Raw genomic sequence first — 18,572 nt, 5'->3', positions numbered from 1 at the left:
AAGTATAATGAGTGTACTTTATTTATAAAATGATACACATATCTTATTTCAATTTTTAAATCTCGGGTATTGTTAAAACATCCAACTATCTTTTCTCTCTATTTTCTACACTAACTAACTTTTTCTAAAATTTTGTTTAACTCAAGAATGTGACCATCTTGAGTAGTATAGAAGGAGTAGTGTACTAGCCATAATATCTTTCGGTTAATTAATTTAGTCATGTAAACTTGAAAATTAAGAATTAATATAACAATGTGCTGACTTATTTTCAAATATAATTTGGATTCTCACCTAATTCATTATTTTGGAGACTGAGTCGTTACGAAATACTATATAAATATCATTGCTATAGATAAGTAAGTTCATAAGAATGCAGTTCACATACCATTTCTTAAATAACAGACGGAAAAACCAGTAATTGTTTCAAAATATCAACGCGCAAATAACTAGTTATCCCTTTGGTGATAATCAACTACAGTAGTTTATTCTAATCACACGCTAAAATCTCAAAATCTAACAATATATTATTTCTTGATGGGACCATTTAATTCCTAAAGCATTGGTTTAGAGAATAATTTATCGAATTGGCGGTGGTGCAAATCATGTGTGGCGATACACATTATAAATATCGTGGGGGAAATCTACTCCTTTTCGACAAGTGCACCCCCAACCCCAACATCTCTAGTGGTTCACTTTTTTCTATCCTATCCGTTCCAAAAAATTTATCAGTTATTTTTATTTTTATCCGTTCCTAAATATTTATCACTTTTTATTTTTATTTTTTATAGATAGTAGACCTCACATTCCACTAACTCATTCTCACTCACATTTTATTATAAAACTAATATATAAAAATAAAACTCATATGCCACTAATTTTTTCAACTAACTTTCTATTATATTTCTTAAATCCCTTATTGGACCAAATGGTGACAAATTATAAGGGACAGGAGAGTATTGTTTTTCCATTTAATATCTATACACACATTTTAATATTGGATAGTGATAAAATGTAAACTATATATATTATACAAACTCCTAATTATGATCTAGATCGTTAAAATTTCAACTAATGACAAAATAACAACAACAAAAAATGTCAACAGATTGTCAACACAGCATCAACCGTTGATACCATTAACATTTTTTGTTGCTTTTATTTTATCATGTGTTGATATTTTTAAATAATCCATGTGAATTTATACAATATTCAGAGTTTATTTTATTACTACATCCCTTTTAACATTTGTATACATCAACACAATTATTACCACCACTATATATATAGCTAGTGCTTGCCTCATTCAATCGCCTAACACAATAGATCAAATAAAGTCACAATGCGTACAACAATTTTCCATGTTACACTAGTCCTTCTTCTTCTCCTCTTAGCTTCCACCAATTGTTGTGGACGGCGGATGATGGAGGCTCCGACCGGAGGCAGCGGAGCAGCCCACGGCCCGAGTTGGGACTATAGATGGTCGTGGGGCTCCAGCCCAACATCCGGGTGGGGCTACGGATCGGGATCGGGTAAGTCTCCTAACGGGTTTGCAAGGGGGTACGGTTTCGGATACGGATCAGGGTCTGGCTCGGGGTCCGGATATGGCTATGGTACCGGCAGTGGTAGCGCTCGCGGAGGCGGTCACGGAAGTGGCAGCGGAGGCAACTCGCCATCAACTGCTGGCGGCAAAAACAAGCACGGTTGAACATGATAATTAATTGCATAAGTGAACTCTATATGGTTTAATTATCTAGTGTGACATCATGTGTGATGCTATTATAAGACTTGTTATGTTTGTGTGTTTGAGTGTGAGAATTTGTAGTTGATTGGGAAAGAAACAGTGTGTATGAAAGGCAGCTTATGTGTTCTTATTAATGAATATCTTATGAGATTCTATGCAAAATCTAATTGATCAATATCTCGATTAGTTTTGTAAATCTATAGATAATTGAATATTTTGGAGCCCTAATTTTCTAAATTTATAGTAGTATATAATTTAACTTGAAAATGAATGATCCAAATTCAATCGTTTAGTTCGGTGCTCAGGCCTTGAATCGATGTATCTCGAGCCGATCCTCGAGCCTAAGCGTGCACCAGTCGAGGGGTTCACCAACATGTTCGAAATCGAGCTTGAATTAATGCCTAAACAAACCAAGCTAAGGTACCGTGTTTAGTTACAGCCCCTAAAAACCCTAATCCATAGTTACTGCTTAATTTTAAATTGTTCTTCTCTAGTTACTGCTTAACGCGTTTAGTTGCTGAATAATTTCATAAATATAATAAGAATATACTATAACATTATTGCTCAAAAAACATAAGCGTTCCTTATCTATATATACATCATGAGATACCTTGTGTCACTAAAAGCATGTAGGATTATAACAAGGCATTCATAAAATAGATCGAGTAAAACAAAGCACTAGTAAAATCATTTCATTGGACCAATAATGTGAATCTTTATTGATAAGCATTCATGTTTCTCAAAACGAAAGGAAAGGGGAGTAGTAAAAGATTTCAAAGGAAGTCAACTGATATTTTTAGTTTACTAGCTACTAATTAATGTGTAACTTTTGAAAACTATTAGAAAACATATCATGAATTAACAAAGCACCATGATATATTTGGAGTAATTGAATTTATCAGGGTACAAAATATCTATAGCCCTTGACCTTTTATTTTAATTTTAGAGCAATATGTCAATTTTTATACTCCTACAAGACATGTATTTGACATAACTATCAAACTTATTATTACTATTATTATTGTCCTGTAAAGACACAGGATTTGAGACGCAATTACTTTCATTGAAAATTTTGAAAAATGGCCAAAATTGATGGCGCAAAGAAGACACTTTTAAATTGATGATACAATTGTCCATTACATCTTGATCCCTTTATTTTACGTCCCTTAATTTTAGTTGAGACACTAAGATTAGCATATTCAGGAATACAAATTAACCTCCTTAGCGCAGTTAAAATATATCAGATATTTTGATATAATGATAAACATAGACTAAAAGTGGCACATAATAAAAATGGAGTATGTGTTTTGGGCTTGAGGCCAACGTAACATTAAGTTTATCTTTATTATATGGCAAAATACATTCTTAGGTCCTTATACTTTAGTCAAAATGTTCACTAGGTCCTTGTACAATTTTTTCGTTTTAATAGGTCCTTATACTTTTCACAATATTTTTATCAGGTCCTCGTACAATTTTTCGTTTTAGTAGGTCCTTATACTTTCTTTTATCATAACTTTCATTAGGTCCTTGTACAATCTCTATTTTAGGGACTTTTTACATTTATCTTGAATAATAATCTAAATTCAATTTAACTTAATGAACTTTTTAATATTCCATTATTTAACTTAGCATAGTCTATAAAGATAATATCATCTTGTTATCCAATAAACTCAATAAGTTGTAGAGAATAATAAAAAGATTAACCGTGATGATTGAAGATTAAAATCGAAGTTTTTTTTTAGAATAACTACCCAAATTTTCAATTGATTATTTATATTTATATTGAAAGATACGTCCCCCTGAATATTTATAATCATAAGATAAGTTAAATAATAAAATTAAAAGGTTCATTAAATTTAATTAAATATAAATTATTATATAAAATAAAAGTAAAAGAATATCTTAAAATAAACAATTGTATAAGGACCTAATAAAAGTTATAATCAAAGTAGAAGGACCTACTAAAACGAAAAAATTGTATGAGGATGTGATGAAATTTATGAGAAAGGTATAAGGACTGATTAAAATGAAAAAATTGTACGAGGATCTAATGAACATTTTGATTAAAGTATAAGGACCTAAGAATGTGTTCTGCCTTATTATATTCCCGATAGATATGCAAGTTCATATTTAGGGCTAAGCCCAGTAGCACAGTGCGAGTTTAGAAACTCTTTTCTTGACAACAAAAATGCTGGAAACTGTTTTTGTGAAACTCGTCCCAAAAATAAATACTCCATTTGAACCATTTTAGTTTGTTCTACAAAAACTATAGTTTATTTCTATTTTTATAAAAAAAAATTCTTCTCTTATTTTTCACTAACAATATTTAAATTATCTTTTCTTTCTTTCTCGAGCTAGCATTACCAATATTGCATTAAAAATTTTCATTTTCAAAATTTTCATTTTAAGGGGACGGAGAAAGTATTCATTTTTTCGAAAGTCCATTAAAGGGGTTTGTTTGATTTTAGATGGATCAAACAACTAGGACTTTAAAGTCCTTTGCAATATTTTAAAGGTTTTGGTTTCGAAAATTACAAATAGAATCAAATTCGCGTGATAAATAGAAATTGTCCTAATCATTTGAATAATAAATTGGCATGTGATAAAATAATTGGCTCGATCTTGCCACATCTATAGATCTGGAATTTAATGCATTCTAGTCTAAGACCCAGAATTGAAGGTTCAATATTTGTAGTTCTTCTAAAATGGATAATACAAAATGCATTTATCTAGAATTAAGTAGTCAAACGGGGAGATGAAATATATAATCGTGAGATATTTATAGCTGGACAATTAAACAATCGAGTTACAATGTAATTTTAATACTCTAGAAAGAGGTCAAGATACGTTGCCACGATCTAACTATTTCAGAAAAAAAGACAACCAAATACTATAATATAAGAATAGACATAGAACTTTAGTAAAGACTAATCATAATAATTAAACGTCTAATTTGTGAGCACACTCAAGTTAATCAATTCATCTAGGAATAAAATTATATGAACAAATGTCATTTTTGTTCATACAATTCTATTTCTGGATGAGTTATATACGCTACCAAACATGTGCTAAGCTGAATCCCTACAAAGAATACTATGTTAAAAAAAAATTGTCATTTTTATTAATAGAATTTATCCCTAGATGAGTTATCTACGCTACCAAACATGTGCTAAGCTGAATCCTTACAAAGAATACCCTGTTAAACAAATTTTGCCTCCTTATATTTCTTGACCTATAAACATCCTAAAGATCTTATAATAAGTATAAAACAAATTCGTTGTTTTTCATCACCTATGTAATTTTGAATATTTTTGTCATTTTCATTTCTCACAATGCAATAAAAGTGAATGTAATTTTTACTATATATGTAGTGAAATGATGAAGATCCCATAGCTTCAGATAAAAACGAAAGTAACAAAAAAATTTGTCAATTAATAAAGGTGAAATTGTGAATCTTGTGTAAATTTGAATCCTAAATTAATAAATTTTAATATTTGAACAAACTATATATAGTGAAACCGGCACTAGAAGCGGCCCCCCATACCTGACTAACGTGAGTAGCACCATTCAGTTCAGTTGGAGACTTGGAGGTGTGTTTTCTCGTCACTGTTCCAACACGTGTCGATACCCTATTGGGCCGAAAAATATAATTCATTCCTCCTATCCATGTTGTTGACGACATTCGGACCATGTATTGCAATAAATAAATTACAGTTTGTGCGTGACCACCACTCATTTCCAATCCAAATCTTAGTCTCAACGATCTCCTTTTATTTTATTTTATTTTGTTTGAATTCATAGCATTAATTTATCTATTACTCCTACTTCTCTTCTCTCCAATAGCAGGCACCACACACAAGTTGCAGGTTCCTCCAAAGATAGCTCACATGCTTTTAATTGCAGCGATGCAGAAAACGCAGGCATTAATTGAACTTTCTACTTCATTATATTTTACTTCCAAGTTACATTGACATGGTTGCATCAAAAGCCGAGGTCACTAAATCGGCATCATTACTTATAAAACCTTGTCGTGTTCGATTAAGATTAAAATTAAATTGAACATGATAAAAAGGTTGAAATGAGATGTTTTTTGTCTTTAATTAACCAAATAATGGATCGAAAAGTTATAGGCTTATAGCTGCATCATGATTGCTTTAGCACTAAATCGTAGTAGTGTTGTTTAGATTATATACTTAGTAAGTAAGGTTGATTTCTTACGTTGTATTAGTGCAACTGAATAATAATTTCAAATTCCTATGATAACACGCTTATACATTTACATCCGATGAGAAGAATATTATACATATTTACTAATTAGCCGGGAATACTAGGGAGTGTTCGATTTGTAAGATTGTATCTCGGATTAAATATGTAGTGTGTTTGGTTCATGCGATTCAATCTCATAATTTAATCCTAGATGAATAATCATAAGATAATTAGTCATAGCTAACCCCCTATGACTAAAATAATCTCACAAACTTAATCCTAGATTGTATCTTGATATTATTTTATTAAGGAAACCGAACACCACCAATGAAGATTAACAATGCATATCTGAACAAACATTAGTGTATATGATATTGTTCGTTTTAGAAAAATTCATCCCAGTCTAGATCTTGCTAATAAGTGTTGCCTCGAGATGATTTCCCATGATTCTTTGAGCAACCATTTCCACATTATTAATCCTGGTTTGCTACCTATGTAAGCAACGAATTGGTTCAAACACAATTGATTAACCAAATTCAACCTACCATAACTAACTATCAAACACATCAATCAATAACAAAAACGGAAACATAAACCCTTTCTTTTACCCCAAACTGAACCCATTAATAATCTCATGATTTCTTAGAAAACGTTACGCTTCTAAGTCTTAACCTCTTTTTCAACGTTTATTTGGTGCTAACAAATGATGTCTGTTTTAATCATTTGTTTGTGAGCCTTAACCGCAATCGATCTAATTAATTATAAATACTCCATCCATCTCATAATAGATGACACACTTGGAAAATGATACGGGATTTCAGGAGATGTTTTTTTGTGTGTTAAGTGAACAGAGAAAATAGTAGTATATATATTTAGATTAATATGCGAGAAACTTTTTCTAAAAAAAAGGAAATATGAGGTCTTTTGTGGAACAAATTGAAAAAGAAAGTATTATGAAATCTATTATATATGGGATGGAGAGAGTACTCCATGTTTTTTATATATATTCTGAGGAGAAATTTTGTAGGAATTCCCTCCTCAAATAATCTAAAAATCGCACTTCTTTTACTCAAATAATATCTTATAATTGTGTATATATGAGATGGGTATATTGGGCATGAAATCATAAATTTTGGTCAAAAGTTGATATTTTTCACCAACTTAAAATTTGGTTGTAAAATTTTGGTGAATTTATAATGAATTCAGTTTTCCTCAAATTCATGGATATTTACTACAATACCTAATTTCATGATTTTTGAAACCAAATTATATGTTTCCATAAAATTTTAAATATGGCTAAAGTTTACGATTTTAGCAATTAATGGTCTTATTTCAAATTCATTCTTTGTCATTTCTCGAATAAAAAAATCTATTTTATATGGTAATTATTTCATATTTCCTTCGTCGGCCATCAGGAGTCTCATTTCTTGGCGGCACGAGTTTTAGGAAATGCTAAGAAAAGTGGGTGGAAAAAAGTTTGTGGAATATGAGTCACACTTGTTTATATTAGTTTTAAATGAAATGTGAGTGAAATGAGTTAGTGGAATGTGAGACCCTATTACCACCATTTATAGTAAAAAAAGAATCGGGACTCCTATTCGCGGACGGACTTAAATGGAAAAACGAGACTCTTATTCATGGACGGAGGAGGGAGTATTTCATATTTTTTCTTATATTACATCAAGTGTGTGATCATTTTTTCATCGGACAGTGAGATCATTATATACAATTTTGATCATTATATACAATTATATACTATTTGAATCCGTGATCTCAAGGTTACCGCAGCTCCCATCCACGCTCTTTTTTTAATTTGTTGATATAAGGATTAGTGTACTTTGTCGATTATTTATTTATTTATTAATCAGGTGATTTATATATTTGTTCAGAAATATAGCTTTATGAATTCTCAACCTTTCCAAATGAAGAAATAAAGGAGATATAAAATTATGATTTACTCAAAATTATAATGGACATGGAAAAAAGTTGAACTTATAAGTAGAAAATTAGTTAAGAGATAAAATCAATATTTGCATTTGAATTTATAGCTATTTGGTTTCCAACTTCCATTTTTTTGTTAGTTTATCTGCTATCCAAGTAAAAGATAGTATAGTACATACTTAGTGAAGCAAATAAAATCAACGTTCTTTAATTGTTGCTGGTTAAAACAGTGATGACTAAATACACCAACCGGCCTATCCCAAATTTATTCTTTCTTTTTTTTTCTGGTTCTAACTTGTTTTAAATTAGGGGATGGGATCATGGGAAATTAGCTACAAACATCACAATAACTAAGCACTACAACTCAAGAAATTAGCTAGCTAACGAGGAAGCCCAAAGTGTAGTTAAAATAAATAATTTATTTTCTTGTAATAATAATACTTCCTCCGTCCCATTAAATATACAACATTTCGGAATCGACACGGATTTTATGTAGTGTTGTTTTGTGAGTTAATGAAGAGAGAGTAAAGTAAGAAAGATATGAAAAAGTAGAGATAGAGATGTTTCTATTTTAGGAAACGTTTCATTTTTAATGAGACAGAGAGAATATTTATTTAATTATTATTTTATAAAATTTTATGACGATAAAATACTACTCCCTCGGTCCCACAATATGAGTCACATTTGTTGTAGGCACCGGTTTTAAGAAATGTAAAGAATAGTAGGTTAGAAAAGTTAGTGAAATACTTAACCAACTATTTATATTGATTTTATAATAAAATGAGAGTGAAGTGAGTTAGTAGAATGTTAGAGCTACTTACCTTTTATGGTAAAAATGATATTGGACTCGGTAAAAATGATATTGGACTCTTTTATGGGATGGACCGAAATAACAAATGTTACACTTAATGGGATGGAATGAGTACAACTTTCGTCAACAAGTTTTCCTTTATCAAAGTTTAACTTAAATTAATACTACAATTTTTTAAAATAAAAACATCACCCTCTATATTTTATTCCCTCTCCGATTCATTAAACCCACTTAATCCCAACTCCACTCATTAATCTCCTTGAGTATACCTATAAATAGAAGGTCGCTAGCACACAGTCATTAAACATAAAGTGATTAAGCAATTGACATTGATCAGTTGAGAATGAGTGCCGAGCTGGAGATCCCGGACGACGACATGCCGAGGATGATCGGGTTCCTCTCCTCCGTCCTCGAAAGAGTAGCGGAATCCAACGACGGATTGAGGTGGTCGGAGGCTCAAAAGACGTCCATCTTCCACGGACTAACGCGGCCGGCCATCTCCATCCGGTGCTACATGGAGAGAATCTTCAAGTACGCCAAGTGCAGCCCCTCGTGCTTCGTGGTAGCCTACATTTACTTGGATCGGTTCGTGCACAAGCAGCCCGCGCTGCCCCTCAATTCCTTCAACGTCCATCGCCTCCTCATCGCCAGTGTCTTGGTTTCTGCCAAGTTCATGGACGACATGTTAGTTCTCTCTTTCTTCCTTTCATTTATTTTATTTTATTTTCAAGCTTAAAATTAAAACATAGTGCATTGGTGAAAATGGGATTGATCCATTCCAAGGCTAGGCTGGGGTGTCGCCCATGTGAATTCTTCACAAAATGCCAACAAATATTAGGTGTCATTTTATTTGTATTTGTGGATGTGGACTCGTTAATTCAAACTTGCGCAAAACGAACATGCCATTAATCACTGACAGCCGAATATGTCTAGGATTAGAATTTGACATTCTTCCAAAATCATATTTCATCATGTATTTTCATTTTCTAATTTTCTCTATATACCGTCAAACAAGAAAAATAAACGACATTCCGAGAATAATTTTTTTTTAAAGATTGTGGGTATCGGTTTCAGTTTAACTCAATCCGATGGGCTGACCTGATTAGCCCACCGAATTTAGGGTACGGTTTTTGTTTGTCTTCCTTCGCACCTTTTCATTCGTATCGTTCTTCTATATTTTCTTGTTTTTATATCGGAAAAGTATATGGCCGGAGGCCGGATGTAAAAATTGGGGACAATTTAAAGCTGTCCCAAGCTAAAAAAAAGGACAAATTTAATTTTCTATATAAATAAATACTTAAGAATTGGTTATATTTCCGTGTGTTCTTATGAATTTGATGTCTTTCCTTACATTTTCATTTCTGTTTTTAATTTTTGTTGAATATATTTTTATTTATAATACTATTGATTTTGTAGATATTTATAATTTTTTAAAGAAATATGGAATTTTTAAGATTAAAAAATACTCGAATATTTGGAGTTAGAGTTCATAAATTTTACTAGTTAATAGTTTTTAGTCCGCTGAGCTAACCCGAATGTTTGAAGTTAGAGTTCATAGATTTTAACCTGATAAAATTGCAGTTCGATTAGTCTGTAACCCGAGTAGGGTTGGCCAGATTGGCATCCCTAATTGTGTACATGCATGATAATATTCTTCTTAATCTCTAAGCAATACATATATATGCATAGACTGATAAATTAAGTTCAAATGGATACAGATTTTACAATAATGCATACTATGCTAAAGTGGGAGGAATAAGCAGGACAGAGATGAACCTGCTTGAAGTAGACTTCTTGTTCGGGCTGGGGTTCCAATTGAACGTCTCAACAAAAACGTATCATCACTACTGCTCTCATCTCCAGAAGGAAATGCTGCTTCACTTCCCTCCTCTTTCCACAAGTAGAAACATCCGGTTTCACGTCGACGACCAAGGATCAACTCAACACCAGTTAGCAGTTTAGTCTCGCGCCCGAGAGAGAGAGACAGAGACAGAGACAGCGACAGAGACATTATAGACATAGAAGCAAACAAATTTTACATGAACTGAACAATCAATCCTGCAAAGCTGCTCCTATTAAGGCTTCATTGCTAAAATGTACCTCAACAATGATATCACTATTTTCATTTATAACACAATATAAATGAAAACAATGAGAAAGCAAAGTCAAGTTATTGGAGTAGCAAACAGTGTGGCTAGTAGAGCTTGCCAGTACATTTCCTAGAACCACAGTGGCAAGCCTTACTCTTAAGTTTTCCATGAGCATCAATTACCTTTGCATAATTATAATCATTCATTAGTTCTTGCCGAGCAGGTATCTTCCCACCAGCAAAAAACATAATATGGGGCATTTTCTTGTCTTCGTGATCGTAGAATACCTTTTGGGTGAAGACGTTGGGGTCGCAGCTGTGGTTAATAAATCTACCAATATTGCCGTAGCTGGCAGCATCAAGTGCATAATCATCATCCTGCGATTTCCCATGGCACATATCGAACAGATATTCATCCTTGCCAATTTTCTGATTGGCTTCGGTCTCCCTCAATATCTCTCCAATATATTCACATATGAAACTTCCAGGCAAAATATGATTCCGGGACCTCACTCCCCAGCCCATCGATTTGGTCTTAAAAATCTCCAACTCGGGATGAGTACCACCCTGGCTTACTCGATTCATGCAAGAAGGAGGGCATTTGCATGAAGGTCCGCACTCATGAATTACACCGTTAGTCATTGCTTTCAAAAGTTGTCCATTTTCATTATACGGAATCTCACCTCCGTTCTTCTTGACACAAGGGCACTGTACAGAGTCCGAGCACCCATTGACACAATCACAACCTGCAGGCTCCTCGAGCCAATACAAATGCGGATACACATTCTTGATCGTGTAGGTGAAAGGTGGCGGATGCTCATCATCCACCCCATTCATTGCGTGAACTTTAAATTTCTCTTTCTCTTGTGAGATATCATCTACCACGCAAACTTCCTTAACTGGCTTTCTCCCTGTAGCATCAGTACCATAATTCCTTCGTCGCCCTGGTAAGGGGTCACGGTCATCCGGGATGACACCAATCCTCGGTTGCCCTGGCAGCCTTTGCAATTCAAATTTGTACACCAATTTACAACTTTGATTGTCTCTCTCTTGCCAATATTTGTTTACCTTATACAGCCCAGCATACACGTACACATAGGACACACCACCTAAGTGTTTAAATTTTGTAGGACCGGTTCTCTTGTGGATGACTCGAACCGGAAACTCCTTTTTCATGCTATTAACCAATGCAAGATTTCCTCTCACGAGCTTTTGATCTGACGGAATATTGGCAAATACATTTGAATTCCCACCTTCACCAGAGTATATCAGAATATCATGTTCTTTAGCCTTGTTCTCATGCCGCCCCGAATCCACAACACTAGTTGCACACGGAGTGCAATCAACATTCACACAATCAATGCCTTTAAAAGTTTGGTTATTGAGACCAGCAATAGCAAGTTCCGTCCTAAATGAGAATTCATGACCAATCTCAATACCAGGAATATGGCCAAACGGCTTGTCAGGGGAAAAATCCATTCCCTTCAACCTCACATTTTCCGCTGCAACATAGTGTGGTCCTTTCGTGGTTTTTCCTACTCCAGGTTCATTCCCACGATGTTGAGACACTTTATCATATTCCTCTTTGAATAGTTTTAGAGCCTCCATCACCTTACGTCCCTTGGGATGGTCACACGGTACAATCTCGAAATTAATGAGGTGCTTGTGATTCTCAGCATATTCATGTTCGTCTGTACATTTCAAGGAATACGTGCCACTAGCTCCATCATCTTCAGTGAACATCTTCTTCGATGCATCATCATATCCCTCCCCTTCAGACTCATGGGAACATTCACCAGAATCAGTGAAATAGTTACGCTGGCGGTTTAGCTCACGATTAGGAAAGCTTTCAACAGGTTGGTCAGCTTTTGTGGCAACAGAAACCGGATCTGCATAATCATCAACATCAACAGTTCCGTGAGGTTTGACACATCCATTCTTTTTATTGACACTTAGCTGGGACACTTTCCACTCTGCTGGTGTTAAAATCGTAATTGCATCTTCGTCTTCCGACATAGTTTCAGTTCCACAAGAATATTCCTCTTGAACAGCAGGTGATAAAATCCTAACTTCATCTTCATCTCCCGACATGGTTTCAGTTCCGCGAGCATCTTCATCTTCCGGCATGGTTTCAGTTCCACAAGCATTTTCCTCTTGAACAGCAGCTGATGAAATCCTAACTTCATCTTCATCTTCCGACATGGTTTCAGTTCCACGAGCATCTTTATCTTCCGACATGGTTTCAGTTCCACGACCATCTTCATCTTCCGGCATGGTTTCAGTTCCACAAGCATTTTCCTCTTGAACAGCAGGTGATGAAATCCTAACTTCGTCTTCATCTTCCGCTATGGTTTCAGTTCCACGAGCATCTTTATCTTCCGACATGGTTTCAGTTCCACGAGCATCTTTATCTTCCGGCATGGTTTCGGCTCCACAAGCATTTTCCTCTTGAACAACCAAAGCGACCCCACTGCTAACTTTTAGCCTTTTCCTAGAAAGACTTTGGTCAATAGAAGTGCATCGAGTTAAGGCATCGGAGTTCAAAGAGGGATGTTGACCCTTGGATTCTCCCGAGTCTTTGAGAACGTCAATCGCATCAAGAAATGTGTTAAGCATAGAATAAGAAGAATCCAACAGACTCACAAACTCCTTTGCATCAGCAATTACTGCTCCCAGCTTATCCATCCCATGCGTCCACAAATCCTCTTTCTCGTGATCCATATCACCAGAGGCCTTGCCTTCTTTCCGTCCTTCATCATGTTCTTTGTCATGTGACAAGATTGACTTTTCCGGTTTTTGTTTCACATCATAAGACGGTAAACTTCTCAGCGGAATAGCAGCAATAGCCTTCCCATACTTTCCACCATCCGAACTGCTCGAGATCTTTCCATTACCAGACCATTTATCTTTTTGCCCAGTGACAGCAGAAGCAGCACTGGACTGTGAAGGAAGAACATTCCTAAACCCAGCAGTTTCGCAAGATTTTTTTGAAGTCACCATTGGCGGCATTTTTATGAGAAAAGCAACAAGATCCAATCTTTCACCTATCATTTTCAGAAACATAATAAGCTTACCAAGTAAAAAAAAAGAACAACCTTTCATATCTATAAAAATGCTAACTTGGTAGTACATTACAAAACAATCCTAATCATCTAGCATGTGCATCTCTTTGTCAATAGAAAAAAGGAAAAAACAGAAAACAATTGTTCAAATTATCCCTATATAAGTTGAAATTACAGTACAAGTATTGTTTGAAGACAAACTGCAAGGTCAATTTCTAATCCTAGTATAGTTTAACACCAATTGCAAAAACATATAAGTTCAAAGTCACAACAGAATCATGAATTGTAAGTACAAATGCTTGATATAAAAATGCCACAGCGCATTCGAAATATTAAATTAAATTCAACTCCATACACGAAGAGATGTAAAATTGAATAAATTATACAAGATGACGGCACAAGGAGACAACAGAAATACTAAAAAATTGAGGTACAGATATTTCAGCGCACAAATTAACACTAAAAAAAAAAAAAAAAAAAAAAAAAAACTCGAGAAGAAGGAATTTCGGCAACAGGAGTAAAAGGTTGAGTAGAAGCGGAGGAAATGCACAAAATTTTTGGTAGAAAGAAGATGAAGCAACATACATTAAGCTTGGAACTCCCACAGCAAGATTCTTCACCCCACTAACCCTAGTAACGGTAAAATCGAGAATAGGATGTTATTCATTTTGTTGAGATGTAATAAATGCTTTGTTTTAGGGACGTCTATTGGGATAACTCATGATTGTTGAGTCAACTATCGTTGTCAAGCTATTTTGGGTGCGTGCTAATTAGATTGTCAATTTTTTAGGTTATAAATTTTCAACTTTGACTCTAATTAATTGGGTTTCGGGCTAATCTATCCGGCTATTAAGGTTTTTAAATATTTTTCTCTCTTAGTATTAGGATCACGTAATATCTTTAAATTTTCATGTTTTTAATCTCTTAGTTGGTAAAGGTGTAACTTGGAAGCTGGTAGTGTTAAATGGAGTGGAAATATGTTGAATGAAGAAGCCTAGAGAATTGCGGTGCATGAAATCCAACTCGCAACTTGTCGGGCTAACTCGCAACCCGGACGGGCCAGCCCGTTAACAAGCTAATTCTAGTGGGCTAGCCCGTTTAGCCTGTTTTTGTATTCGGATTTCGAAACTGCAGCTTTAACCCGCTAACTTAGACTATTCAAGCCAGTCCACGAATTCCGAGTTGAATTGAGATTCCTAATGTGTTTAGAAATAAGAAATTAAGCTATGCACTATTTTCGCATATTCAAAATAGCAAATGATTCGAGATTGAGAATACTAGTACTAGTAAATTTAATGCAAGAATATATTTAACAATTTTATATCTCAATACATATAAAAAAGACTAAAAGAAATATATGCACTAGTATACAAAATACATGTATACAATATTATTTTTTTTCTTAAAAAAAATAATTTATTTTTAACATTATGTTCTATCTCCAATAATAGTTTTAAAATTTTTAACAAAAAAACCCAATAATAGTTTTAAATTTTTTTTACTAGATAATGCACTATTAATATTGTATCTAGACATGCCCAAGGTTTCGGAACCGCCGGTTCCCGTTCCAACAGGCGGTTTTTGTGTTCTGGTTCGATTACACGGTTTTCTAGCGATTTTTCGATTTTCCAATCAGGCGGTTTCGGAACCAGTGTTGTTAGGGTCGCGGTCGCACCGAGTCGATGAGGTGAAAATTCGGATCACAGGTCGACGAGTCGATGGTAGAGGTGTCCACGGTTCAAGAACCGACGGTTACGGTTCGGAACCGCCGGTTTCGATTTTGGAAATTGTTGAACCGAAACCGAACCGTGAGGGTATTTCGCAGTTACGATTCCGGTTCCAAAACCACCGGTTTCGGTTCCGTATCGGCGGTTTTTCACAGTTCCAAACCGTCGGATTTTTGCGGTTCCGGTTTGATTTCACAGTTTTTCGGCGGCTTTTCGCGGTTCTGGTTTGAAACTGTCCGGAACCAGCGGTTCCGGCACGATTTCGGTTCGAATTTTTTTTAACCTGAACCAAACCACGGTTCAAAAATCGATGGTTTCGGTTCGGATAAATTCTCACGGTTTCGGTTCGGAACCGTAACCAACAGTTACAGTTTTAACCGCCGGTTCGATAAACCTTAGGCAGGTCTAGTCGACGGGGTCGAGAGACCCACAAATCTAGGCTAATTGTTTTGTCTTTTAATATTAAATAAAATAAATATATTGCTCTAATGTTTATAATATATCAAATAATATAAATGTAGACGCAATTCATATGAATTGAGATAAAATAGAAAATAAAAATGATCAAAATATCACAACAATTCATTAGTCATAACACAATAAAGAATTGAAACCATTGTCTGAAATATCAAAACAAAGGAATATATGAAGGGCAGCAAAAGATCTTTGAATTGTTTATTTGTTTAGGAGTGAAGAGACCGAACTCTAAAATGTAGAAAGTAGGTTTGAAAAGTTTGATGTGGTGCATGCATATATATAGAGAATTGTGATTGAGCGAGTCAGAAAACATGTGAGAGATTTGAGAAAATCAAAGATAGCATATGTTTAGGGCGACAGCCGACCCTGTATCTCGATCAACCCACTCATGCTGGGGCGGTGATGGTCTCGACCCGGGCGACCCGAACGACATTTTGACTGGAACCGTCTGTTCTGGCACAGTTTTGATTTTGAATTTTAGAACCCGAACCGGCCCACAATTCCAAAAGTGAAGATTTCAGTTCCATTTAAATCTCACGGTTCCAGTTCGAAACCGTAACCGACGGTTACGGTTTCGCAGTTAACCACCTGAACCATAAACCTTGTGCATCTCTAATTATATCCTACTACTACTTTATTAATTTATCTCTTATATTTTATCAATTTCACATTAAAATTCGTAAAAAGATTCTATTTTTAAGAGAAAGATGGATATGGCGAATCTCTGTAGACGATCGATTTCTATTAGAATCTTTGGTTATGCCAAATTGTATTTTATGCAACATCAATACCAATTCCCCGGACAATCAAGCACAGCTCAAGCGCGGCTCGACAAACACGATGCAAAGGGGCCGCCAATAGCACGACCGAGGAGTTTGGTGTGACGGTTGCAAAAGACATAGGGCAGAGACTTTTCAACAACGGACAACATTGATACCGAACTCTCGTGATTACATCACCCTGGTTCCGAAAAATCCTAACTAGTTTGGTTGTTATGAATAGGTTGGGCAGAGATTTTACAACTAGGTCAAAAATTAGAGAGAGACTGTGAAGAAGAGGTTTGGAATACTTATGGGAGTTCGGTAAATAATTTAAAGAACACTATGGTGGCGTAATGTAATAGTAATATTACATAGCAACTAACCTATATATTTATTGGCACTAGAAATATAGTAAAACACACAAAAATCATATAGCTTAAGCAAGTAGAAGAATCATCCAAAATCAAAACACATCACAACACAAAACAAAAGAGAATTACTTAAAAGAGGATAGGGTGGAAGAAAAAATACTTGAATGTTCTTGTGCTGCACTCATTAAGCCATTCCAAGTTCTAAACTTTGTGGTGTAGAAAACATGGCACCGAAGGCTTATTTATACTAAACTATGATATTCCTATTCAAATTGAAACTCTTAACGGATATGGAGATTTCCTTAATTAAAAAAGTGAAGATTTATTATGTATGGCAGAAAAGGCTAATTTTCCTGATTAAGTGCCTTGAATTATGAGATTCCTATTCAAATTATACTTCTCATAGGACAATAAAATTTCCTTTTCAACGAAATCTACCTATTTATTTGGATTTGGATTTTTCTCTCTGACGTTATATTAGATTTTTCCATTATTTTATAAGTACTCCATTTAAAATCTATTTTTAACATTAATCTATTTAAAATGAATTAATATAATTACAAATTTATCGTTAATTCCAATAATTTAGGAAAATAGAATAACCTTTATATTGGATATGTGCACAATTATATGCAAATCAAATTCAAAATCAGTTATGAATTTATCATCGATCTTTCAAATCAAATCTTTTTTCATGATAGTATCTTTTAAAGTATAATAAGGCAAATATGATATTCTCTCCGTTTCTTAAAAATTAAAATTCTACTTTTTAGGGATTTTTTTGGATTGTTTCCTGAAAATAAAAACACTCTATTTTAGATTCACTTTTCATGAACACACTTTTTCGATCTATATCTCTGTCATTTTACCAATTTTGAATTAAAACTTGTGTTATTCTAAAAGTTTCTATTTTTTTAGAATAGGATGGAGTAGTAAGAAAGTAATACAATTAATGATAAAATTAATTTGTAAAACTTGTTGGATCCGATGTGAAATTCAAGAACATTATATAGATACGAGCGGTCCTATTAGGCCACCCATCCACAACATTTTCGAAATGACAACTACAAGTAGATTATTTCAACTTGGGGGTATTATCGTCAATAGCCTACACATCAAATGTCAATAGCCTGCACATCAAATGTCAACAACTTATAGTTGACATTATATGTGTATAGTTGACAGGAATTGTATATGTAGTTGACATTATATCTTTGTAGCTGACATGAATTGTATATGTAGTTGACATGGATTGTCCACACAGTTGATATTATATGTGTGTAGTTGACATAAATTGTATATGTAGTTGACAAAAAAAAAAGTTTTAATTAAAAAAAATAGAATAAAAATTAAAAAAAAAATATTTATTGAATAAAATGTACCATG

The 18,572-nt window shown here is 34.2% G+C and overlaps 2 protein-coding genes across 2 annotated transcripts; one reads left to right on the top strand and one right to left on the bottom strand.

Annotated features, from left to right (window-relative positions):
* The first annotated feature begins 9,021 nt into the window (after positions 1 to 9,021).
* LOC125190776 (cyclin-U4-1-like) lies at positions 9,022 to 10,872 on the top strand. Its single transcript, XM_048088172.1, has 2 exons — positions 9,022 to 9,383; positions 10,418 to 10,872. The coding sequence occupies exons 1-2, from the start codon at positions 9,043 to 9,045 to the stop codon at positions 10,659 to 10,661; spliced, it is 585 nt and encodes a 194-aa protein (XP_047944129.1). The 5' UTR covers positions 9,022 to 9,042; the 3' UTR covers positions 10,662 to 10,872.
* LOC125190774 lies at positions 10,795 to 14,517 on the bottom strand. Its single transcript, XM_048088171.1, has 2 exons — positions 14,436 to 14,517; positions 10,795 to 13,832 (listed from the first exon to the last, which is right to left on the bottom strand). The coding sequence occupies exon 2, from the start codon at positions 13,795 to 13,797 to the stop codon at positions 10,894 to 10,896; it is 2,904 nt and encodes a 967-aa protein (XP_047944128.1). The 5' UTR covers positions 13,798 to 13,832; positions 14,436 to 14,517; the 3' UTR covers positions 10,795 to 10,893.
* Positions 14,518 to 18,572: the final 4,055 nt, after the last annotated feature.

The sequence above is a fragment of the Salvia hispanica genome, chromosome 5 (genome assembly GCF_023119035.1).
Source record: "Salvia hispanica cultivar TCC Black 2014 chromosome 5, UniMelb_Shisp_WGS_1.0, whole genome shotgun sequence".
Taxonomy (NCBI): Eukaryota; Viridiplantae; Streptophyta; class Magnoliopsida; order Lamiales; family Lamiaceae; genus Salvia; species Salvia hispanica.
Note: the sequence above shows the minus strand (reverse complement) of the source record. Positions and strands in the feature narration are given on the sequence as shown.